At 43.7% G+C, this 26,265-nt stretch overlaps 1 protein-coding gene across 1 annotated transcript; it reads left to right on the top strand.

Annotated features, from left to right (window-relative positions):
* Positions 1 to 2,008: 2,008 nt before the first annotated feature.
* On the top strand, positions 2,009 to 24,573 carry gins2 (GINS complex subunit 2). Its single transcript, XM_052028495.1, has 5 exons — positions 2,009 to 2,187; positions 5,371 to 5,485; positions 13,603 to 13,702; positions 16,723 to 16,849; positions 21,868 to 24,573. Exons 1-5 carry the CDS (start codon positions 2,098 to 2,100, stop codon positions 21,991 to 21,993), a joined length of 558 nt encoding a protein of 185 aa, XP_051884455.1. The 5' UTR covers positions 2,009 to 2,097; the 3' UTR covers positions 21,994 to 24,573.
* The last annotated feature ends 1,692 nt before the right edge of the window (positions 24,574 to 26,265 follow it).

Raw genomic sequence — 26,265 nt, 5'->3', positions numbered from 1 at the left:
CTCTTGGGGAAAAAGTCTCGGGAAAAAAATTCTTTACGTGTAACCTCCCCACCCTAAGCAGACACCAAGAACACAGGCTGGCAGTTTCACCGTGGGAGACCAATGGAAATTGACAAGCAATCGCTTCTATTGTTACCTGTGTAAGGATACTTCATTAAACAATGTAACACACAGCCTTTAATATTTTTAGCAGTAACAAAATAAACACAGCTATTAAAAACACCTTTATTTTTGAAAATCCTGTGGGAAAAATAACTTTGTTATTGCAAGTCTGAAACTCTCCAACCCCGAACCCCCCCCTTTCTGATGACACAATTGTTTTTATAACTCGATTTTCTGAGGTGAGGTTTCTTAGGAACGCAACTGTCGTATTATAACAGAACTATTGGAAACATAACACCCAACTGTGCACAGCAAGCTCCCACAAGGAACAATAGGACAATGACCAGATAATCTGTTTCAGTAATGGTTACAGAAGGATAAGTATTAGGGGCCCGTGCAGGCATTTAAATGGGCCCTCTGTTGGGGCACTCGTGTGCATGCCTTTAATGTTGGAGGCGAACGTGCACACACATGTATCCATAGCCTGACTGTACATTTTTTGGATGGTTGTTGCTGGGCGTAGTGTGTCCCTGATTGCCAAATCTGCACACACTTCTGGCTAGGGCACCAGGGATAATTTTTCTGTACTCCTTGGCAGTCTTCTGAGAGTGAATCTGAGGCTTCAGTTGAATACCGCTCCCACATTACTCCAGCCTCTGTATTGGTATTGGTTTATTATTGTCACTTGTACCGAGGTACAGTGAAAAACTTATCTTGCATACCGATCGCACAGGTCAATTCATTACACGGTGCAGTTACATTGGGTTAGTACAGAATGCATTGATGTAGTACAGGTAAAAACAATAACAGTACAGAGTAAAGTATCACAGCTACGGAGAAAGTGCAGTGCAATAAAGTGCAAGGTCACAACTCGCAACAGCAGTGGTCTGTTGTTCAATATTGTTGTTCTTGTCCCTGGAATTAAATTGCTGGACTCAGAAGCAAGGACATTGCGAATCAAGACATAGCTGACATTAGTCTAATCCAATCAATTTATCCAGTTTCCTGATATACTGTTCTGTTCAACTGCTCCATGGAGTAATAAATTCCATATTCTCAGCACTTTCAAATTTGCATCAATGAAAAGTGCTATACTAGATGCAGAATCAGTTAACGAACAAGATGCGGGAGGAACTCAGCAGGCCAGGCTGCTTCTCTGGAAGGAAGTAGACATCAATTGTCCATTTGTCCCCCCCCCCCACAGATGCTGCCTGACCCGCTGAGTTCCTCCAGCACTCTGTTTGTTGCTCCATTTTCCAGCATTTGCAGAATATCTTGTGTAACTGATTGCAGATGCTGGAATCTGGAGCAACACGCACAAAGTGCTGCCGGAACTCAGCAGGTCAGGCAGCATCTATCAGTCCTGATGAAGGGTCTCGACCCAAATAAACAATTTCCCTCCATAGATGCTGCCTGACCTGCTGAGTTCCTCCAGCATTTTGTCTGCAATCAGTAACATTGCTTCCATAGATCTAACGGGATCCCTTAATTTATTACATAACAATACTTCAAATAAAACAATACATTGGTTTTGAGAGGTTTGGAATATCTTGGAGAGGTGGTAAGAGTGTGTAAAAGCAAGTTCTCTGAATTCCCCTTTTAAATTTGGAATATTTCACAGTTCCAGTGTGGGGTTGAACAATCTTAAGTAACGATGTAATTTAATATGAATAAAACGCAAGAAGCTGACATTTTGTCAAAAATTTTGACAAAAGAAATTCTTTGCTCCTTTAAAAGATTAGCAAGTTGCTGCTTGATGGGCGCTGACTGTGGCCAGGAGGCGGGGCTTACTGCTTGATGGGCGTGGCGAGTGCCCAGGAGGCGGGGCTTGCCGCTCAGTTGGCGAGACGTGCGGCCAAGGGGCGGGGCAGACCTCCGTTGAGTGACAGCGCTGCTGATTGCGGGCTGCGTTTGCGCGGGAAAGTGTTGCAAAGATCGGGCGGGGGGAGTTCCAGTGGTGTCTCCGGGTTCCAGCGCAGAGAGCGGTGGGCAGCGATGGACCCCTTGGAAGTGGAGTTTCTTGCGGAGAAGCAGACTGTCACCATCATACCCAATTTTAGCCTGGATAAAATCTATTTAATCACCGTGAGTCTGCGCCTTCTTTTGCAGTAGGGCCTGTTTCCGATTAATTCTTTAACTCAGCGTGTGCTCTAACACTGTTACTGCTTGCACTTGCAGGTAAACTTGCAGCACTTTCGCTTAGGATGTTTATTCCAGAACGAAAAGGACAACTCTTTATTTTGTGTAAACTTAATCTGCGACAGTTCGCCACAGTAACCATCCATTCCGCCCCCCCCCCCCAAACAAAAAAGAATTATACATAATCTTGACTGTGGAGCAGAATTTGCAGATTTGCCCATGGTTCAGAGAACATGATAAATTGTTTGAATCCAAATTTTCTTTAAATCAAGTCTTGATTCAGCAAGTGTCAATCAAATTTCGTTTAACTTTTTTAACTAAATGCCACGTTTATCAGCCAGCTGCACATCTTTAAGTGATTTTTTTTATCCTAAAGATGATTCATGACGTTGCTCTGATCTCAACAGCTCCAGGTCACAAATGTAAGCTGTTTTAACTGTAACTGGCCAAGTCTTTTCATGTATATGTGTGCTCTGTTTGGCATGTCAGACTTGAATAAAACTTGGCTGTGCCTCTATGAATGGGCTTGCAATCTTCTATTTGCTGATTGTAATAGTTCCCTGATGTTGACTGGATTCCTGATTAAGGTTATTTAGATATTATTTTTTAATTTATGTTTTTACGCCATAGAAGGTGGTAATTCAGCCCATCAGATCTGTGCTGACTCTCAGAGCAATCCCTTCAATCCATTCCCCCACTTATTTCCCTGGAACATGTTCTCTCCCATATGCCCATCAAATCCCACCTTGATTCTCCTGCTGCCCACCTACACGAAATTGGTTTATTATTGTCACGTGTACGGAGATACAATGAAAAACTTTGTTTTGCATATCATCCATACAGATCATTTCACCACATCAGTACATCGAGGTAGTACAAGGGAAAACAACAACAGAATGCAGAATAAAGTGTTACAGTTACAGAGAAAGTGCGGTGCAGGCAGACAATAAGGTGCAAGGCCATAAAGAGGTAGATTGTGAGGTCAAGAGTCCATTTTATCATACTAGGAGACCGTTCAATAGTCTTCTAACAGCGAGATAGAAGCTGTCCTTGAGCCTGGTGGTACGTGCTTTCAGGCTTTTGTATCTTTTGCCCGATGGGAGAGGGGAGAAGAGAGAATGTCCTGGGTGGGTGGGGTCTTTGATTACGCTGGCTGCTTTACCGAGGCAGCAAGAAGTGTAGACAGAGTCCATGGAGGGGAGGCTGGTTTCCATGATGGGCTGAGCTGTGTCCACAACTCTCTGCAGTTTCTTGTGGTCTTCGGCAGAGCAGTTGCCATACCAAGCTGTGATGCATCTAGATAGAATGCTTTCTATGGTGCATCGATAAAAATTGGTGTGGGTCAAAGGGGACATGCCAAGTTTCTTTAGCCTCCTGAGGAAGTGGAGGCACTGTGAGCTTTCTTGGCCGTGGCATCTACATAGTTGGACCAGGACAGGCTTTTGGTGATGTTCACTCTTAGGAACTTGGAAGCTCTCAACCCTCTCGATCTCCACATTGTTGATGTAAACCGGAGCAAGTGAATTACAGTAACCAGTTATCCTGTCAACCTGTTGGGATCTAAGAGGAACCTGAGCACTGAAAGGAGACTACGCAGTCACAGGGAGGACATGCAAACTCCTTACAGACAGCACCGGAGGTCACAATTGAACCTGCATCATTGACGTTATGAGGCACATGAACAGGTTCAATATACTGAGGGGAATTCTTTCTTTGCTGTCATTAACATTTACATATGTTAATTTTATTTCTTTAAAGAACATAGAACAGTACAGCACAGGAACAGGCCTTTGGCCCTTAATGTCTGCGCTGAACACAATGCTGAATTAAACTAATTCTCTTCTGTCTGTACATATCCATATCCCCACATTCCCTGCATATTCACGTGGCTGTCTAACAGCCTCTTAAATGCTACTATTGTACCTGCTTCCACCACACCACTCAGCAGCCCATTCCAGGCACCCACCAATCCCTGTGTAAAAAAAAATTTGCTCCTGCACATCTCCTTTAAACTTTACCCTCTCACCTTAAATACACGTCCTCTTATACTTGACATTTCTACCCTGGGAAAAAGATCCTGACATCTACCCTATCTCTGCCTCTCATAATCTTATAAACTTCTCCCAGGCCTCCCCTCAGCCTCCGACTTTTACTCATACCCCCTAATCCAGGCAGCATCCTGGAAAACCTCTTCTGCACTCTCTCCAAAGCCTCCACATCCTTCCTGCAATAGGGTGACCAGAATTGCACACAATATTCCAAGTGCGGTCTAACCAAAGCTTTTATATAGCTGCAATGTATACAACTGCAGCTGTATAAAACTTTGGTTAGACCACATTTGCATTCTTGTCTGCAGTTTTGGTCACTTTATTATGGGAGAGGGTTCATAGAACATAAAACATAGAACATTCAGGATGTTGCCTGGATTAGAGAGTATTAGCTATAAGGAGAGGTTGGACAAACTTGGATTGTTTTCTCTGGAGCATTGGAAACTGTGGGGCGACCTGATGGAAGTATTTATAATTATGAGAGGCATAGATCAGGTAGACTGTTAGAGTCTTTTTTTCCCAGGGTGGACATGTCAAATACTAAAGGGTGTAAATTAAAGGTGAGAGGGGAAAAGTTTAAAGGAGATTTACAAGGCTTTTTTTACACAGGGAGTGGTAGGTGCCTGGAACACGCTGCCAGAAGAAATAGTAGAAGCAGATACAATAGCCACATTTAGGATACATTTATAAATATACAGGAACAGGCAAGGAATGGAGGGATACAGGACATGTGCAGGCAGACGTGCCGTTTAAGTTCTGGTCAGCACAGACATGGTGGGCCGAAGGGCCTGTTTCTGCGCTGTACTGTTTTGTGTTCTTGTCTTTTAGTCAATGGAATTGAAGAAAGATTGGCTTTAATGTGGTTTTGCATTCAACTCCTGCAATGTTCCAAAGTGTTTCATGAATGATTATTTATTTTCAGGAGTATGAAATGCACCAGCCAATTATATTGCAAGGGTCCACACATGCTGCGGGGGACAAAATGACTGGTTCATCTACTTTTGTTGGTACTTAATTTTGTGTTTAAACTTAGAATGCACTTAAATTATTGCCATGTTGTGTTTTTGATGATCTTATCCAGGGGGATTTGGGACCTTTCAATCCAGGGCTTCCTGTCGACGTGCCAGTGTGGCTTGCTATTAATCTAAAGCAGAGACAAAAATGCAGAATCATACCACCAGACTGGATGGATGTGGGTGAGTTATTTTCATGGTCTGGGCTTCAGAGAGAACTTTTTAAAAAATATATACTTTTAAAGGGCTGTTTGTTGCTATCAATGCTTTTCTTGGACTAGAGAGATGGATGGGCAGTGTTAAGGATCCACACTCCCCATCTTCCATAGAACAGGTGACTAGTTGTCACTGAAACCTGAGTGTTGTGATTTTTTTTTCCCGACATTACAACAGTAGCTACACTCATTGGCTAAGATTGTGAAAGGTGCTACATAATGCAAGTTTTTTTTTGTTAAGTTGGGTTAAGGAGAACATGTTTGCACTCTCCTTACTCTGTTGTCCCCTTGTTGTATTGCTTCAAGGTTTTAGAATTGCAGTCCTATTCAGAAAGGGAGAGAACTGTATGTTCGCTGGGAGACCTGGGCATTAACTTTATCGGGTGGAAGCTGTTCATTAATTGCCTTGTGGTGCTTCTTATGTTACGGACTAGGTGAATGTTCCTTTAAGATAGAGCATAGTGGTGTGTGTGTGTGGGGCATGCTTACGTCAACAGAAGATAAAGGACAGAATGACGTTGTTGAAGAAGTCAGTCAGAAAGAGAGAGAGAGAAGAGAGAGAGACACCAGCCTGCTAGTTTCTCTATCGATCTACGTATGGAAATTGGGAGTAATCCGGTGGAGTCCACTTGGTCGTTAACCTGTGGAGGGAAACAGGATTTGTGTGGACGGCCACGATTCGGATGCTTTTCGGGGTGAGGAAGTCACTACTGAGTAAACACTTGAGTTGTCGTTTGGGTTCCATCGTGGAACATTTGGATTTTGTAATTACTCTCTATGTTCTCTCTACATCTACATCTTATCTTCAGACAACGGTGGTTGTTGAAGAAGCCTTTGTCCATGTTTCACCTTATGGCTTGAGGAACTGAACTTTAATAACCATTCCTGGAGTTGGAGTTTGGGACTTTGCCGCACACACATGACGAGTTTAGTTTTGGGGTTAGTGTTTTAACATTCTAACATTTTTACTTTTATTTTTCTTATTATCATACGTAGTTATTAATAAAGTAGTTTTTAACACTGAATCATGATTCAGTGTGTTTCTTTTGTTGCTGGTTCATAACAAAATTGGGAGTGTCGTCCGGGATCGTACCCAAGATTAACAAGTGTCATCCGGGATCGTTCCCAAGATTGATGAGGGAATTCTGAGTTTGAACAATTTGGGGTCTTAGTGGACGACTGATTGTGGTCGGTCTGATAAGTTTTTTAATTGGTTTGTGCGTGTGGAAACCAGCAACAATGGATACATTTTTGAAAAAACCCACCCCTGGAGGATTGCAGGGGATGAGGAAGCCTGATTTGGTGAAAATTGCTGCAGAGCTGCATCTTGAGGCAGTATTGCGATTTATGAGAAAGGCAGATATTCAGAGACTGATAGCTGGTCATTATGTGGAGAAGAAGGTGTTTGAGGAGGAGGAGTTAAAACAGTTTCCTGGCAGTGAACCAGCAATTTCTGAGGCCCAGGTGCAGCTGGCAAAGATAGAGGCTGAACGAGAACAAACTCGGTTGAAGTTTGAGGCTGAGGCAGAACAAAGGAAACTAGAGCTGGAACAAGCTTGGCTGAAGGTAGAGGCTGAGTTAGGAATAGAGGCTGAGGAAAGGAAGAGACAGAGGCGGCATGAGTTAGCAATGAATCGAGAGAGTTCTGAATCTGATTCTGATGATGGTTTTATAGCCAGTAGGGAGGTTCGATTAGTCCATCCTTTTGAGGAAGATCAGGTTGATCAGTATTTCCAACATTTTGAAAAGGTTGCTGTGAGTCCAAACTGGCCAAAGGAAGGATGGGCTCTTATGTTACAGAGTGTAATTAAAGGTAAAGCTCAAAAAGCTTATTCTGCTTTGTCTGTTGAGGAAGCAGCTGATTATACAAAGGTAAAACAAGCTGTGTTGAAGGCCTACGAATTGGTACCTGAAGCTTATAGACAAAAATTTAGAGACTTGAAGAAGTCTGCAGATCAGACATACATGGAATTTGCCAATGGAAGGAGAATATGTTTTGAACGATGGTACATGGCTAAAACTGTAGATGGGGATTTTGATAAATTGACAGAATTGATGTTAGTGGAAGACTTTAAAAGATGTGTTCCAGCTGAGATAACAACATATTTAAATGAAAAGGAAGTGGAAACTTTACAAGAAACTGCTAGGTTGGCAGATGATTATGCTTTAACCCATAAATCCAAATGGGGACCACCTAAAACTTTTCAAAAAAGTTATAAGGACAACCTAGGTAAACCGGAGATTAAATTGGGAAGTAATCAAAAAGGGAAGGATGAAAAGAAGCCAGTGCTGGAGAAACCTGTTGAGCGTACTTGTTATTACTGTAAGAAACCTGGCCATGTAATAGCTAATTGTGCCCTTTTGAAGAAAAGGAAGGAAGCCGTGCTCAATGCTTGTTTTCAGGTAATTAAAAATCAAAAAGGTTTAGGGGATGTTGTTAAAGATCAGTCCTTCCCAAAAGTAAAGGCTGAAAAGTTGGAGGAGGTGAGAAAGGAATTCCGTTCTTATGTATCAGAGGGTTTTGTTTCACTGAATGATGGGTCACCCCAGGTGCCAGTGAAAATCCTTAGAGATACTGGGGCTTGCCAATCTCTTTTGCTGGACAGTGTTTTAAAGTTTGATGAAGAAACTGACACTGGTAAATCTAGTGCGAGGTGTTACAGGTGACACCATGTATGTCCCTTTGCACAAGGTGATTTTAAAGTCAAAGTTCGTAGAAGGACCTGTCAAGATAGGGATACGACCTAGTTTACCAGTGAAAGGAGTTTCTCTGTTATTGGGGAATGACCTTGCAGATGGAGAATTTGTCCCTGTGGTACGGTTAACAACCAAACCAAGGGTTGATGAGTCTGAGAATGATGCAGATGTTTACTCATCCTGTGCGGTGACTCAAGCTGGAGCTAAAGAATTAGCCAAGGCCGATAGTCCTGTGCAGCCTGAAGTTGTTCCCTGTGACAGCCCTAAACAGGAGGAAAATTATGATGACTTGTCTGAGACTTTTCTGTTTTCACTGGAGGATCAAAATCCTTGTATTGAGCCTGAATTTAAGGATTTGTCTTTGTCCAGGAAAGAATTTATAGAGGAACAGACTAAAGACCCTGACCTTACTGAGTTGAGAGAAAAAGCACTCTCAAGTGATGAGATTGAGAAAGTGCCAATTGGATATTATGTCAGAAATGTGGCTCCTAAGATGTCTGATGTTGATATTGAGGAAGGCCAATTTAGACCAAATATTGTTCCATTAAAACTAAAAAACCAAAATATCCTGGAGAACCTTGAAACGAAGTTGGACCACTTACAAGTTTCACAAAAACAACAGATGAGAGAATTAATTTTAAAATTTAAAAATCTGTTCCCAGATGTTCCCAACAGAACGTCGATAATTACTCATGATGTTGACGTGGGGGATGCAAAACCAATCAAACAACACCCATATCGAATGAATGTGGAAAAGAGTAAGCTTGTTGACCAGGAGATTGAATATATGTTAGAAAATGATATTATTAGACGTTCCGCTTCAAACTGGAGTTCATCCTGTGTTATTGTGCCTAAGCCTGATGGAACTGTTAGATTTTGCACAGATTACAGAAAAGTGAATGCTGTAACGAAGTCATATGCTTACCCTGTCCCTAGGGTGGATGATTGCATATACTGAGTGGGAAAGGCTAAATTTCTTACAAAGATTGACCTATTGAAAGGGTACTGGTGTGTTCCATTAACAGATAGAGGAAGGGAGATTTCTGCCTTTGTAACCCCTTCTGGATTGTATGATTATAATGTTTTGCCATTTGGAATGAAAAATGCTCTGGCAACATTTCAAAGAATGATTAGTTCGGTGATTCATGGGTTAAAACATACAGATGCCTACATTGACAACTTAGTGACAGGGAATGATACATGGGAGGATCACATCTCTGTGTTAGAAAGGTTGTTTGAAAGACTTTCCGAAGCTAACCTTACAGTTAACTTGGCTAAAAGTGAATTTGGCCATGCCACTGTGACGTACCTTGGTTATGTTGTAGGTCAAGGCAAGTTAGCTCCTGTTAAGGCAAAAGTTCAAGCAATATCTGAGGTTCCTGTTCCCACAGGTATAAGAACTGTTAGAAGATTTTTGGGAATGGTTGGATATTATCGAAAATTTTCTAAAAATTTTGCTGATATTGCTCTTCCCCTAACTAATCTTCTGAAGAAGGGAGTGAAGTTTGTTTGGACAGATTCTTGTCAAGAAGCATTTGAGAAGCTGAAAGCCATTTTATGCTACCATCCTGTGCTCAAATCACCTGATTTTGAAAAGCTATTTTCATTAGCAGTAGATGCCAGTGATGAAGCTGCAGGAGCTGTGTTGTTGCAGAAGGGTGACCTTGATGATATTGACCATCCTGTAGCTTACTTTTCAAAGAAATTTAATGAGCATCGAAAGAATTATTCCGCCATAGAGAAAGAATTACTGTTACTTGTTTTAGCCTTGCAGCATTTCAGTGTATACGTTTGCACCGCTCAGAAACCATTGACTGTGTATACAGATCATAACCCACTGGGTATTTCTGAGCTGAGTGGAAAACAAGAATTGGAGTTTAATTTTGCAAAAATTTGATCTCATGATAACTCACATCAAAGGCAAAGATAACGTGATCACTGATTGTCTTTCCTGATGTTAAATGGGAAACATGTATCTTTACTAATTTGATATTCTGTAATTGTGTAGAATGATAATTATTAACATTACTAACTGTATGCGCGGTTAAATTTTTTCTTGGAAAAAAATTTCTTTTTAGGTGGGAGGTGTTACAGACTAGGTGAATGTTCTTTTAAGATAGAGCATAGTGGTTGTGTGTGTGTGTGTGTGGCGTGCTTACGTCAACAGAAGATAAAGGACGGCATGACATTGTTGAAGAAGTCAGTCAGTCAGAAAGAGAGAGAGAGAGAAGAGAAAGAGACACCAGCCTGCTAGTTTCTCTATCGATGGATGAGAAACAATAACTGTGTCTGTCACTACAATCCACGTATGGAAATTGGGAGTAATCTGGTGGAGTCCATTTGGTCGTTAACCTGTGGAGGGAAACAGGATTTGTGTGGACGGCTACGATTCGGACGCTTTTCGAGGTGAGGAAATCACTACCGAGTAAACACTGAGGTGTCGTTTGGGTTCCGTCGTGGAACATTTGGATTTTGTAATTACTCTCTATGTTCTCCCTACATCTACGTCTTATCTTCAGACAACGGTGGCTGTTGAAGAAGCCTTTGTTCATGTTTCACCTTATGGCTTGCTGAACTGAACCTTAAGAACCATTCCTGGACTTGGAGTTTGGGACTTTGCCACACACACACACGACGAGTTTAGTTTTGGGGTTAATGTTCAAGGTTTAACATTTTTACTTCTAACATTCGAACATTTTTACTTCTATTTTTCTTATTATCATAAGTAGTTATTAATAAAGTAGTTTTTAACACTGAGTCATGACTCAGTGTGTTTGTTCTGTTGCTGGTTCGTAACACTTAATGGTGGCAATGAGTGGGTTTGGGGTGCTTGTTCATGTTCCCTTACTGTGCCATCATGTTGTACAGTCCAGTGGCAATCTTTTCAAATCCTCCATTCCTGAGAAAGGAAACAAGGGCATTTGTGAAACCTCCTCACATTATCACAATATCTGATGAAGTGCCCCTTTAAAGTGCTGTAACAGTGAAAGACAGCAAAGTCCCACAAATAATTGTGTGCTTTAACAACAGAGGGATAATTATTGGCTGGCAGACTCTTTTGCTTTCATTTTTGTGCTATGAGATCTTTTATGCCCCCTTTGAGGATGCAGACAAGGATTTAAGTTAACATTTCATTTTAAAGATGGTAACTCCAGTATGCCAGCACAGAACAGTTTTTAACCTTTGGGTAAAGTCAGCCTTGAAGCCATAAACTTTGAACTACCTTGAGCAAAGGATCTCCCCCAGTCTGTGGTGCTGAGTGCCTTGATGACACCAGGTCCTAACTAAATCTGTGGTTATCTATTTCTGCACTTTTATTTATTGCTCAGTCCTGCACAGTGTGTCTAGTTAATTTTGCCCCACCAATCAACAGCGTAAAGGCAAGAAAGAATTGCATTTAAATAAAGCTTTTCACAATCTCCCAAACACCTTTGCAGGCAATGAAATAGTTTTGAAGTCACCATTCATAGAACCATAGAACACTGCAGCACAGAAAACAGGCCATTCAGCCCTTCTAGTCTGTGCCGAAACTTTATTCCGCTAGTCCCATTGACCTGCACCCAGTCCATAACCCTCCAGACCTCTCCCATCCATGTATCTATTCAATTTATTCTTAAAACTTAAGATTCAGCCTGCATTTACCACATCAGATGCCAGCTTGTTCCACACTCCCACCACTCTCTGAGTGAAGATGTTCCCCCTAATGTCCCCCCTAAACCTTTCCCCTTTCACCCTAAAACCATGTCCTCTCGTACTTATCTCTCCTAATCTAGGTGGAAAGAGCCTACTCGCATTTACTCTGTCTATACCCCTCATAATTTTGAAAACCTCTATCAAATCTCCCCTCATTCTTCTGCGCTTCAAGGAATAAAGTCCTAACCTGTTCAATCTTTCCCTGTAACTCAACTCCTGAAGACCCGGCAACATTCTAGTAAATCTCCTCTGCACTCTTTCAATCATACTGATATCCTTCCTATAGTTAGGTGACCAGAACTGCATACAATACTCCAAATTTGGCCTCACCAATGACTTACACAATCTCACCATAACATCCCAACTCCTATACTCAATACTTTGATTTATGAATGCCAGGATGCCAAAAGCCTTCTTTACAACCCTGCCTACCTGTGACGCCACTTTCAAGGTTCATGTATCTGAACTCCCAGATCCCTTTGTCCCTCCACACTCCTCAGTGCCCTACCATTTACTGTGTATGTCCTACCTTGATTTGTCCTTCCAAAATGCTACACCTCACACTTGTCTGCATTAAATTCCATCTACCATTTTCTGGCCCATTTTTCCAGTTGGTCCAAATCCCTCTGCAAGCTTTGAAAGCCTTCCTCGCTGTCCACAACGCCTCCAATCTTAGTGTCATCAGCAAACTTGCTGATCCAATTTACCACTTTATCATCTAGATCATTGATATAGACAACAAACAACAATGGTCCCAGCACAGATCCCTGAAGTACACCACTAGTCACAGGCCTCCAGTCTGAGAAACAATCATCCACTACCACTCAAGTCAAGCCAAGTTTATTGTCATATGCACAGGTGCAATGAAAAGCTTACCTGCAGCAGTATCACAGGCACATAGCATTAGAGGCACAACATTCAGAAGAAAAACATAAATTAAGCATGAATTATACAAGAATTGTACAAGAAAGAACATAACTAGAACCAAAAAATAAACAAATTTCATTGTAGTGCATTGTAATATGGCAGCTGATTGTGCTCCCACCAAACAGCAGTGTGATGGAGACCAGATATTTGTGGCGATCTTGTTTGAGCAATAAATGTCCTGGCCGGGAAACTTAAAATGACTTCCCCGCTCTTCTTGAAAATAATCCATGGGATCTTTTGTAGCCACCCAGGAGCAGATTGATGCCCTGGTTTAATATCTAATCTGAAAGAGGTTGCACTTCCACAGTCCCGCTTTGGGGTGTGGGACCAGGTTTTTATGCTTAAGGTCAGAGGGGGTAAGTTCAAGGGAGATGTGTGGGGCAAGTTTTTTTATGCAGAGAATGGTGGGTGCAAAGAATGTGCTGCCAGGGGTGGTGGTGGAGGCAGATACGATAGGGGTGTTTAGGAGGCTCTTAGATAGGCACATGAATGGAGGGATGTGGACATTGTGTAGGTAGAAGGGATTAGTTTAGCTAGGCATTTAGTTATTACTTGAATTAGTTCACCACTGCTTCGTGGGCCGAAGGGCCTGTTCTATGTACTGTTCTATGTTCCAAGACTCTGGAACAACCTCCTGAGACCAGAATGATGCCAACTAACTGTGTGTTCTGTGATTGAGCTTTCAACTGGAGCACAACATGTAAATTTTAATTAGGTTTGATCATACTGCAGATATAACCACTGAGTTAATTTTCTGCTTTCCTTCAGAAAAACTGGAGCAAATCAGGGAACAAGAGCGTAAAGAAGAAACTTTCACCCCAATGCCCAGCCCTCACTACATGGAACTGACGAAGCTACTGTTGAATCAGTAAGTAACATACACAAGCTGCCAAATGCAAGTGCAATATGCACCTTTTTTGTTTGGCTTCTGTTTGTCGTTGCCTTCGTGCTAACATATGGCTCCTTGCATCTGTCCCCCACCCACTTCCATCCCCAATCCGTGGTGCTGAGTATTCTGTCTGAGCTCAGTACAGACTTCACACTGAACCATGGGTTTTGAAGCATATTACAAACTCTGGATCGCATCCCCATTTTCTCGGGCTGCACATTGTTCTGCTGTTCATGGGCACTTTTGTGTTGCCATCACAAGATACTACAGTGTAACTTGAAACAGCTTGTTCCTTGTGTCTGTGCCACTCAGTATTTCTCTGATCACTGGAGATAAATTTTGACTTGGAAACAAAGGACTGCAGATGCTGTAATCTAGATGAAAAACACTATGATGCTAGAGGAACTCAGGCCTGCTGAGTTCCTCCAGCATCATAGTAAATTTGGGATTTGATTGGAGAACTGGACTTTAAGTCCATGTCCTCAGAATTTGTAAGCTGCCCTGAGTGATTATCTCTTTTTGGTGACGTAATCGAAATACAAAAAATACAGATGCTGGAAATCTGAAATAAAAGTACAAAATGCTGGAAACACTCAGCAGGTCAGGCAGCATCTGTGGAAAGAGAAACAGTTAATGTTTCAGGTCTCGGACCCTCGTCAGAGCATAACATAAGATTTCTTTATTAGTCACATGTACATTGAAACACACAACGAAATACACCTTTTGCGTAGAGTGTTCTGGGGGCAGCCTGCAAGTGTTGCCACGCTTCCGGTGCCAACATAGCATGCCCACAACTTCCTAACCCATATGTCTTGGGAATGTGGGAGGGAACCGGAGCACCCGGAGGAAACCCACACAGACACGGGGAGAACATAGAAGCTCCTTATAGACAGTGGCCGGAATTGAACCTGGGTCATTGGTATATCACCCTTCGTGGAAAGTAATAAAATTTACTGCCGTTGGTATTATGAGCGTCTCCCTTTTCCTGATTCCTTTTCTAATTAATGATACCATGGTAACAGGGGATTACAACTGCTGAAGACGCTAACTTGAATAACAGATGGGAAGGGAAGTACAGCTGCTTTGGGTTTGCACAGAAGCCAGACCTATCAGCTTGTTGGGACTCGCACCACAGCAAATTCATGGGACTTGGGTTCAAACTTGTATCCCCATGTCAAGAGTCTGGTGGTGAGGGATGGATCTCACTCTAACCATAGCTCAGACACGCCTTTTGCTGTTCTTTCCCCCAGTAACCACCCAAAACGGGGGACAAGAGTATGGGTACTGGAGCTCCGGGTGCCCAGTTCAGCAGGATACTGCCTGAGGTTCCGGGCCATCAAAGTGAAGAAGGGAAATAATTACAGCAATTTCTTAGCTTTCAATATTGAAACCCACTGAATTTCTTCTTGCAGGAGTTGGTAAATCTCTGGAATGCTCTGCTTTGGAGGATTGTGTAGATATTTAAAGGGGAGCAAGATAATTTTTTGAAGGATCGGGGAATCGAGAAATAGGGGGAGCAGTACGGCATTGAGATTTGGGGGCACGTCAGCTGTGATTATATTGAATGGTGGGGCATGCTTGAGGCACCAGATGACCCACTTCCTCTATTTTGTTACGGCTTTAAGAGTACCAGACTCTCGCCTAACATTTATTTTTCAAGAGGGAGCAGTGTGTGGGCTGGGTGAGTGAGTGTGCCGTGTGTGGTAATATTTTAAAAAATCTGTTGTTAATCAGACCACTAAAAGAGATTATCTGGTCTCTATTGCCGCGTGTGGCTGCTTGTAACATCCAAATTAGCGGCCGTGTTTCCAACATTATAACAGTGTTCCCGTCATTCTAAATGTGGATTTCACTTTGGAGCAGTTTCAGGCAGAGTTTTGGATCTGAGATAAGTTACAAAGTTAATCACCCATAAATAGGGACCCTAAATGTGGGAGAGGCATCAATAAGTTTAACAGGAAATCCAGGAGAAATGTCCCAGCCATAGAACTTGCCACCAATGGAGTAGTTGAGGTTCATCGTACCGAAGGGCGTGGTACATCAACATAAGATGGAGGATGGAAAAAGTGGCAGTGCTGATGGGATGGGAAAAGGCTCAGAGGGAAGATAAACATCATAACATTCTGCTGTCAATTGTTTGTAATTCTCTAATGTCAGAAAGGGAGGCATTCCTAGAATCCTTCTCACTTTAAGTACCAACCTGGGTAGCCACAAAAAATTCTGCAGATGCTGGAATCTGGAGCAATACACAAAAAGTGCTGGAGGAACTCAGCAGGTCAGGCAGCATCTATGGAGGGAAATAAACAGTCGCTGTTTTGGGCTGAGACCGTTCGTCAGGACTGGAAAGGAAGAGGGCAGAAGCCAGAATAAGAAGGTCAAGGGAGGGGAGGAGCACACACAGGCAGGGGAGAGGTGAGTTCAGGTGAGGGGGGAAGGTGGGAGGGGAGGGAGAAGATGTAAGAAGCTGAGAGGTGATAGGTAGAAGAGGCAAAGGGCTGAATAATAAGGAATCCAGTAGGAGAGGGCAGTGGACCCTGGAATAAAGGATGGAGGAGGGGATGGGCAGGTCATCAAGGTGGGAGAAGGGAGCCACAGGAATTAGGGAAGATGAAGGAGTGTTGAGGGGGATGTGGAAGAAGAAACGGAAGGGGTGAGGTTACCAGAAGTTAGAGAAATTGATGTTGAGGCCATCAGGTTGGAGACTCCCAAGGCGGAATATGAGATGTTGTTCTTCCAGCTTGGGTAGCCAGTTATTGTCTTGTGCTTGTGTCCATCTACACACACACACACACAGGGCACACTCAATGTGTATAGTGGCTGTGCCAATGGTTCTTGTCTATACTGTCTGATTGGTTCAATACTAAGAAATCAAGGTATCCAGATCTGTGGACTTCTGGTGGCACCATTATCCCAAGAATTATCATTCACTTCCTAGTCTTGTTGCCAGATTCCAAGTGGTGGCAAAGTATCTCCAAACTGAATTTGTTTTCCCTCTCCAGCGCCTCGGACAACATTCCCAAAGCCGATGAAATCAGGACCTTAATCAAGGATACTTGGGATACCCGGATTGCAAAGCTCCGGTTGTCTGCGGATAACTTTGTGAATCAGCAGGAGGCACACGCTAAGGTAGGAAGCTTTAAATTTTAATCCTGGTGCCCACGGCTTGGAAATGTCTCGATCGTTTGGGACAAGATAAAAGGGGGATGTGAGGGAGATCTTTTGGTTATGTCGGACACGCCAGCTGTAGGGTGGTGAAATCAATGGAGGCTTTCAAATGGAATTGGACAGCATGAGAATAATTTGTGGTGGAAGTAGATGGGAAATGGAATTGGAGGGGTTCCTCTTATAGAAGCAGGCATGGGTTTGATGGGCCAAATGCCTTCACCTGAGACACAATGTTCCTTTGAATTATTTTTTGGGTGTGAACATTGCTGGCAAGGCCAGCATTTTTTTTGTCCAAAACAAAATTGCCCAAAGGTGGTACTGGTGAAGAGCAATCCTTCTGGTGAAGGTACTCCCACGGTGCTACTTAGATTCAGAACTTAGACTTAGTGATAATTATACAATGCCAATATATTTCCAAGTGGAGTTGCAGTTTAGGGCATTGAGTATAGGAGTTGCAGTTGTATAAGTTGTTGGTGAGGTTGCACTTGAAGTACTGTGTACAGTTCTGGCCACCCTGTTATAGGAAAGATCTGGTTAAACTCGAAAGAGTTCAGAGAAGATTAGTGAGGATGTTGCCAGGATTAGGGGGCCTGAGTTACAGGGAGAGGTTGGCCAGGCTAGTTCTTTATTCCTTGGATCGTAGGAGAATGAGGGGTGACCTTATAGAAGTGTTTTAAATTATGAGAGGCAGAGATAAGGTGGACGGTAACAGTCTTTTCCCCAGGGTAGGGGAGTCCAAAACTAGGGGGCATAGGTTTAGGGTGAGAGGGGAAAGATTTAAAAGGGACCTGAGGGGCAACTTTTTCACGCAAAAAAAGTGAGTATATGGAATGAGCTGCCAGAGGAAGTGGTTGAGGCAGGTACAACAGTATCATTTAAGAAGCACTTGGATAGGTAGGTTTTGAGGGATATGGACCAAACGCAGGAAATTGGGATTAGCTGAGTGGGCACAGTGGTCGGCATGGACTGGTTGGGCTGAAGGGCCTGTATTCATGCTGTATTGCTCTATGACTCTATGAGTGTGAAGTCGAGAAGGGGTACAAATGTTGCTGACCTGTTTAGCACTGAGAATTCAGATTGTGCATATTCCCTTTTCACTGCAGATCACTGTACTTTTATTGTGAGAAGCATTGTATTGTGGACACGAGTCCCCTACATTAATGCCAGCCATTTAATAGTGAGACTAGGGTCAGTCTTGGACCTTTGTCTGTATTCAGTTTCTTGACCCCATTCGGACCCATCTTATTGTAGAGTGACTTAAGTTCAGCTCCTTGCAGAAGGAGAGCAAGAGAGGAAAATAGTTTGGAATCTTGATGTATGAATGTGTGCACAAGAGAGTATACTTTACATCTCATAAAATCAACAGCCTTTCACAGAAAATCTAGACAATTCCCATTTTCTATTAACCCCTCGTGAATGGCAGCATTTTACCGATGCCCACCAGAAAGCCTCGACTTTCATCTGAATGACTGTGAGGGGTAAAGGCACTGGTGGTAATGACCTTCTGCCCCACGCAGGGAAAGATGAACAAAAAACAGGTTTTAAGTTGAGTTTATTGTCATATGCACAAGTACATGTATGCACAGGTGCAATGAAAAACTTACTTGCAGCAGCATCACAGGCACATAGCATCATGTAAACAGCATTCACAAGAAAAACATAAATTATACAATTTTTTTTACAAGAAAAGCATAATTAGAACAAAAAAAAGTCCATTTTAGTGCAAAGTAGTCATAGTGTTGCTAAGCTGTAGTGATTAGAGTTTTGCTGGTTGGTTCAAGAACCGAATGGTTGAAGGGAAGTAGCTGTTCTCAAACCTGGTGGTGTGGGACTTCAGGCTTCTGTACCTCCTGCCTGATGGTAGCTGTGAGAAGATGGCATGGCCCAGACGGTGGGGATCTTTGATGATGGATGTTGCCTTCTTGAGGCAGTGCCTCCTGTGGATACTAGCGTGATGTATTGGGCTGAATCCTCTACTCTCTGCAGCTTCTTGCATTCCTGCATGTTCAAATTGCCGTACCAGACCATGATGCAACCAGTCAGGATACTTTCAACAGTACATCTGTAGAAGTTTGTTAGAGTGTCATTTTAACTGTTACAACATCATGGTTCTCTTATTGTAATTCCAAGCAAAGATAGCTTGTGATTTGAGTACAACTCTACTTGTGCAAGGAGATGTTTTGCAAAGAGGCAGGAGCCACATACAGAAGAGAGACACTGTAATGGCGAGATAAGGGCTTAGTGCAGGGAACGAGATAGAAAATGCCAGGAGGGCTGATTTTTGGTAGGTGAATGAGTGCTTGTGTGTGCCTCCAAATCCTGCTTTGGAGTGGAACAATGAGTCACACACGAGCCCTGCATGTGTGTCACTGATGGTCATTTAAATGAACACAGTCCCAGGTTCTTTTTCCCCGGCTGGAGATATTCTGCAGCTGTTTGGTTGGTGGCCTGGAGGGGGAGCCAGTGAGTTGAGTTTGAGCAGGATCTGCATGGGTAGAGGATGTTCTGTACAATTCAACAGTTGTGTTGCTGTTGTCAGCAGCCTGCCTTTATCGCGTCAGCCAGTCTGTTGTTGTACATAAAGCCCAGGCAGATGTGTGGAGTGGCTCTGAGTCTGTGCTGATGAGTAGAGTGGAGTGGGAGCCTGAAGGAGATTAGTAGAGGAGGAGAATGCGATTGGGGTGCAAACAGTGGTCTGTAAGGGATGAGGAAGAAGAGAGCATAGAGCATTGATGACCGACTCTGATGCTTATTCAATAACTGTGAGTATGCGAAGAGTCCCAGTGTTGCAAAGGATGGGCTTGGCACCGTTGCCGCGCAACATCCCAGTCAGCTGGATGTTTTCACACTACCTGTCCTTCGTGAAAAAGTTCTTCCAGACCAACACCTTTGACCACAAGTCCATCAGGCAGTGGTCAGCATGGAACATCCTGCAGACCTGCAGGAGAAGGACTCGATGGATACTGTGGGGTGGTTCCCTGAGCAGACTGTCCAGACCATCTGGCAGAATGCCTCATTGCCAGAATTCACCAACAAGCACCAAGACCTCGCCTGGCTGGCGGTGAGAGGGGCCCTCCCAGTCAGATCCTTCCTGCATGGTTGGAACATCACTCCCAGCACGCGATGCCTCCGAAAGGACTGCGCTGGGGACGAGACGGTCGCCCACCTCTTTGCGGGCTGTGGGTTTGTGAGGAGGGTGTGGCGAAAGATGCAAGGGTCCTTGTCGTGGTTCATCCCTAGCAGCTGCGTAACAGAGGATTCTCTGACCTACGGGCTGTTCCCGGGGACACACACAGAGACGGTCATCAACTCGGTGAAAGACGCCCTTTGGTCTGCACGAAACTTGTTGGTCTCCCAGCACTGCGAGATGTCCGTAGGGGAATGCTGCCAGCTGGCACATTCCAGGCTGCAGGAGTACGTGCTGAGGGACGCACTGAAGCTGGGTGCAGCCAATGCAAGGGCTCGGTGGGGAAGGACTGCAGTTTAGGGTTCTTCTGCCACAGGAGAGGGAGGGGCAGGGTCAGGTGAGGAAGCCCCTTAAATATTGTAAAAATGGGATTGGGAAGTGGCATCGGTGCTGTATTTTTTTATATAAAGAGGTAACACTAATGATTGATCCATACACGAATGTAAAGGTTTGCACTGTTTTATTGTTGTTATATAGTTTGTTTTTTTTGTGATGAATAAAGTTTATTTTGGAATAAAAAAAGGAGGGAAGGGGAGAAACCTGAAGGAAGATGCACCATCACAATATGAATTTTTGATGTCCCATGGTGAACAAGGGTCATGAAAGCAGAAGAGGGGAATGACTTGGAGAAACACCGACCTTCTCCAGATAACATGGAGCAGCAGTTGGTGTCTGAGCCCAGAGGAGAATGTTGCCATTTCCCACTTCCTCTTCCCCTCTGCACACCATCCCAACTTGGAGTTATATCGGGGTTCCCTCACTGTCACTGAGTTGAAGTTCTAGAGCTCCAGATTTAACAGCACTGTGGGAGCATGTTCACCACTCTGGATAAGAGGACAGCTCCCCACCACTCTCCAAAGAGCAATTGGTATTGGGGTAATAAATGTCAGTGAAGCCCACAAAAGTCCAGTGTGCAATTTTTTTTTGTCCTGACCTCTTTTTCATGTTTTTTTTGTTTTCACTCCTTTTGTCCCTTTTAACTCCCTCGTATCTGGAGTGATGCAGCTTCTTCAAGCACCCAATCAGTGTGGAGCTGAGGTGAAAGATTACACAAGAGCCCCATGTGGATTTCCCTCTCTCCCTCGGATTACATGTTGATTTTGTGCTCAGAGAGCACTGTCTGTGATGTTGTATCTCTGGAACGCCGGTCTGACAGCAGGGGCAGGCACAGTAGTGTAGCGGTTAGCGTAACGCTATTACAGCGCCAGAGACCCGGGTTCAATTCCGGTCGCTGTCTGTAAGGAGTTTGTATGTTCTCCCCGTGTCTGCGTGGGTTTCCTCTGGGTGCTCCGGTTTTCTCCCACATTCCAAAGACGTACGGGTTAGGAAGTTGTGGGCATGCTATGTTGGCGCCGGAAGCGTGGTGACACTTGTGGGCTGCCCCCTGAACACTCTATGCAAAAGATGCATTTCACTGTGTGTTTTGATGTACATGTGACTAATAAAAATATCTTTTCCTTGAAACATACGGTTCTCAAGCTACAAGATAGCACTGAGAATTGACCCTGATGGCACTTCCTTCTGCCTTTTCCAGTTGGACACAGGAATAGGCAGATGATGTTTAAGGGCACTACAGTAAATAAACTAAAAGCACAGTGTCCTGTGAAAATATAGGAATCTCCATTTCATCCTGAAGCTGCTGTTTAATGATTCTGAGCACCTGTGTGTAAGAGCGGTGCTAATGACGTAGTAAAATGTAGGCACAGCTGGCTTTTTATGTTTTGTAATGGTTTGGTGAGAACGTTTTTAATCAATGTTCACATCCTCTCTCTTTATTTCCCTCCCCTTCTAGCTGGACAACCTCACTCTAATGGAGATTAACACAATTGGGACTTTCCTCACAGAATCACTGAATCAAATGCACAGACTCTGTACCAACCTGCAGCCCGGGGAGAGGGCTCAGTCACAGGACTATTAAGGTGCCTTCATTTCAGGAGGTGCTTTACAGTGAAGGTTTGGAGAGTGGGGAGGTGGGCAGAGGAAACACATAGGCAATTGCTTCTTCTGCTTAAAGATGAGCACCGAATCAGCTACTCACCACAGTGTCGTCTGACTCCATCAGCATTTCCCCCTTATGCTTTGTTAACCTTCCCTTAAATATTATTTGCGTCAATTGCTCCTTGTGGCTGTGTGTTCCACTCTGTGCGTAAAGAATTCCGGAATTCCCTGTTGGATTTATCGACCATCACGTGTCGATGTCCTGTAGTTCACTTCTCCCCTTTTCATCTTTTGCTGTCAAGCCCCCAAATGATCTCCATTAGGTGCCCTTTCGGTATTAACTTTTCTGTGAAGACCTTTAAGTTAATTATTCAGATTTCCGTCTCCTGCAGGGAGCTAGCCTGTTGCTTAAGAATCAAAAGTAAGTGCTCTTTTGGTAAAGTACCTTTCATCTGGTGGTAGGGCCAGGTCTCTTGTAGCTGCTGCTAGTGGTGTCCGGCTCTGTGACCTGGGACTTTATGAAGGACCCCTGATCCTTGAACCATTTGTAAATGGGAGCAACTTCCCTCCATTTAAGCTACAGGATTCTTGTCCACATCTACCGAATCTCCTCTCAACGGTCTGCTCCGAGGAGAATAGCCACCACTTTTCCATTCAAACCTTTGAGAGTTGAATTCCCTCATCCCCAGAACCAGCGCAGTAAATCTTTACTTAACCTGATGTAGGACCTCTGCCTCCTGCGATGACCAGGACTGACAGCAATACTCCAGTAGTGGCCTAACCTGTGTTGTGTATAGGTTCGGGATAACTTCCATTCTTTTGCGCTGTATACCTTCATTGATAGTATTGCTGTCAGTCCTGGTCATCGCAGGAGGCGGAGGTCCTACGTCAGGTTAAGTAAAGATTTACTTAAGCCCAGAATCCCACATGCATTAGAACCATTCTCTCAATAAGTCCCTCCACCTTTCTGCACAGATGTGCGTAGGTCCTTCTGTTCCTACTTGTCATGGTTCAGTGGCGCCTCCCCATCATCATCCATCTACCAGCCTGGACCTGACTCAGAGATACAAGGACTGTACAGTGTAGCAGCTCATAGAGCTGCTGCCTCATAGCTCCAGTGACTCAGGTTCAATCTTGACCTGGGGTGCTGTTTGTGATCAGTGTAGGATTAGTGTAAATGGGTGCTTGATGGTCAGCATGGACTCGGTGGGCTGAAGGGCCAGCTACAGTGCTGTGTGACGAGGTCTGTGTCGACACCTTCAGGTGTTGAAGAAAGGAAACTGGAAGCTTTACCTGGGGTTGGTGCAGTGAAAGTTAACTTGCAAACCCAAGGGACTTGTCTCGGGCTGCTGGCAACCCAAGACGATTCCAGTATCTATCATTAATAGGGATGGTACACTGATGCAGCTAGTAGAGCCGGTGCCTCATGGTACCAGAGACCGGGCTCGGGGTGCAGTCTGTGTAGAGTTTGCACGTTCTCTCTATGACTGCATGGATTCTCTACAGATGCTCCTGGTTTCCTTCCACATCCCAAAGAAATGTGGGTTGGCAGGTTAATTGGCTGTAGGAGAGTGTTGGAATCTGGGGTGAGTTGTTGAGAATGAGGGAAGAAGAATCCCACATTATCCCCATTTTCCTTTGATATAATTGATTGCTTGATAGTTGGCACAGACTCGATGGGCCGAAGGCCTGCTTCTATGCTGTATGACTCTGACTCTATAACATTTGCACATTGCTGCTCTTGCAGTCTTGCTATGTTTGAGTCTCAACACTTTTATTATGGATCAGATCCAGAAGGGCATTTATTGCTAACCCTTCAACACCATTGTAAATAATACTGGGAAGCCTGGTCCAATAAAGTGGTCCATTGTTTATTGTTCTCCTTCAATACCGTGCTTTATTGTACAGTAGAGGTAGAAAATGAGCTGGTGCATTAGTTGGGAATCCACCCTGAGATTTGTTCCCAATTCTGCTGTGGGAATACAGACTGCAATAGGTATTAACCTATTTTTAAATGAATATATTTCTTCTATAATTCCAAGATTAATCTGGTTATAAATGCACCCTTTTTCCATTTCCAATATAGAAAGCTCTGTTTCCTGACTACTGGTGGTGGGGAGGGGGTTCTGAATATAAAAACTGGAAATATTCAGCAGGCCAGTCAGTATCTGTGGTGGGAGTAAATCGGAGTTGGTTGACCTTTTTTCAGAAGTTTCTGATCCTGATTTCCCTCCGCTGGAATGGTGAAAGAGGGCTACAAAGAATCACTCTGGCTATGAAGTGGGAAGACAAGCCAGTGACGGTTTCCAGTCTTTCATTTTTTTTTACTTACATTGCATCAGGGATTAAGCCTCTAAAATAATTCATTGGCTGCAAAGTGCTTTGAGACGTTCTAAGGATGTGAAAGACTTTGTGTGTGAAATCTTCCTGTTTGCACTTCCTAGTGTTAAACATTAAACATTTTAGTGGTTTTCAAATTCTCCTCTGGATTTTATGTGTCTTCTTACATAAAATTTTGATTAAGTCTTTTAAACTTGTAATCCCATTCACTGGAACTCAATTTCCCAATAAACTCCTGTGTAGTTGTAATTCTCTTTTTGCACAGAAGTTTATTCCAATGAAAGGAAAAACTGTTCCCTGATGTGGTGTAAATTAAACACCGGAAAGTGCTAAAAGCTGAAGAATGTCAAGAAGTAAGTAGTGACAGACTACAACATAGTCACAGGTAGAGCTCTGTTGTTGGAGGGCAGAGGGTCTGAATAAATCCCTGCTTGGACCCCTTGTAGGATAAGATGGACTTTTGACCTCACAATATACCTCATCATGGCCTTGCACCTTATTGTCTGCCTGCACTGCACTTTCTCTGTAATTGTAACACTATATTCTGCATTCTGTTATTGCTTTTCCCTTGTACTACCTCGAATCACTAATGTGGTGAAATAATCTGTGTGGATGGCATGCAAAACAAAGCTTTTCATTGTACCTCAGCACATGTAACAATAATAAACCAATTACCAAACACACAAATCTAGGCTGACACTCCAGTGCAGTACACTGTGAGTGTAGCATGGCCAGAGGTATCACCTTTCTGATGAGGTGTTAGACTGAAACTCTCAGGTTGACATAAAAATCCCCAGGCACCATTTCATAGAGGTACAGGTGCCCTGGTCAATATCATCCCTTACTCAGCATTAATTGCTGCTTGTGCGATCTTGCTGTGAACAAATTATCCATTGCAGTTCATACACTACAATATTGATGACGCTTAAAATTAATAAGAATATAAGAAATCGGAGCAGGAGTAGGCCAGTTGAGCCTGCTCCACCATTCATTAAGATCATGGCTGATCTGGCCGTGGGCTCAGATCCACCTACCTGCCTTTTCCCCATAACCCTTAATTCCCCTACAATGTAAAAATCTATCTAACTGTGTCTTCAATATATTTAATGAGGTTGCCTCTACTGCTTCCCTAGGCAGGGAATCCCACAGATTCACTACTCTCTGAGAAAAGCAGTTCCTCGTCATCTCCGTCCTAAATCTACTCCACCAAATCTTGAGGCTATGTCCCCTAGTTCTAATCTCACTTACAGTACCAGTGGAAACAACTTCCCTGCCTCTGTCGTATCTATCCCTTTCATCCCTTTAATAATGTTCTATAAGATTCCCTCTCATTCTTTTGAATTCCAGCGAGTATAGTCCCAGGTGATTCAATCTGTCCTCATAGGCTAACCCCCTCATCTCCAGAATCAACCTGGTGAACCTCCTCTGCACCGCCTGCAAAGCCAGTATATCTTTTCTCAATGAAAAACACTATGATGCTGGAGGAACTCAGCAGGCCAGGCAGCATCCGTGGAGAAAAGCAGGCGGTCAACGTTTCGGGTCAGGACCCTTCTTCAGGACTGAAGATAGGAAAAGGGGAAGCCCAATATATAGGAGGGAAAAGCAGAACAGTGATAGGTGGACAAAAGAGGGGAGGTGGGGTGGGCACAGGGTGGTGATAGGTAGATGCAGGTAAGAGATGGTGATAGGCAGGTGTGGGGGAGGAGGGGAGAGCAGATCCACCGGGGGATGGGTCAAAGGCAAGGAGAAAAAAGGGCAGGGTAGAAAGAGAGAGAGGCTAGGAAAGGGAAGAAAAGAAGAGGCATGATGGGGGTGGGGGGATGGGGATTACTTAGTGGGAGAATTCAGTGTTCATGCTGTTCGGCTGCAAGGTTCCAAGACGGAAAATGAGGTGCTGTTCCTCCAGTTTGCG

Source organism: Pristis pectinata, chromosome 13, assembly GCF_009764475.1.
Source record: "Pristis pectinata isolate sPriPec2 chromosome 13, sPriPec2.1.pri, whole genome shotgun sequence".
NCBI lineage: Eukaryota > Metazoa > Chordata > Chondrichthyes > Rhinopristiformes > Pristidae > Pristis > Pristis pectinata.
Note: the sequence above shows the minus strand (reverse complement) of the source record. Positions and strands in the feature narration are given on the sequence as shown.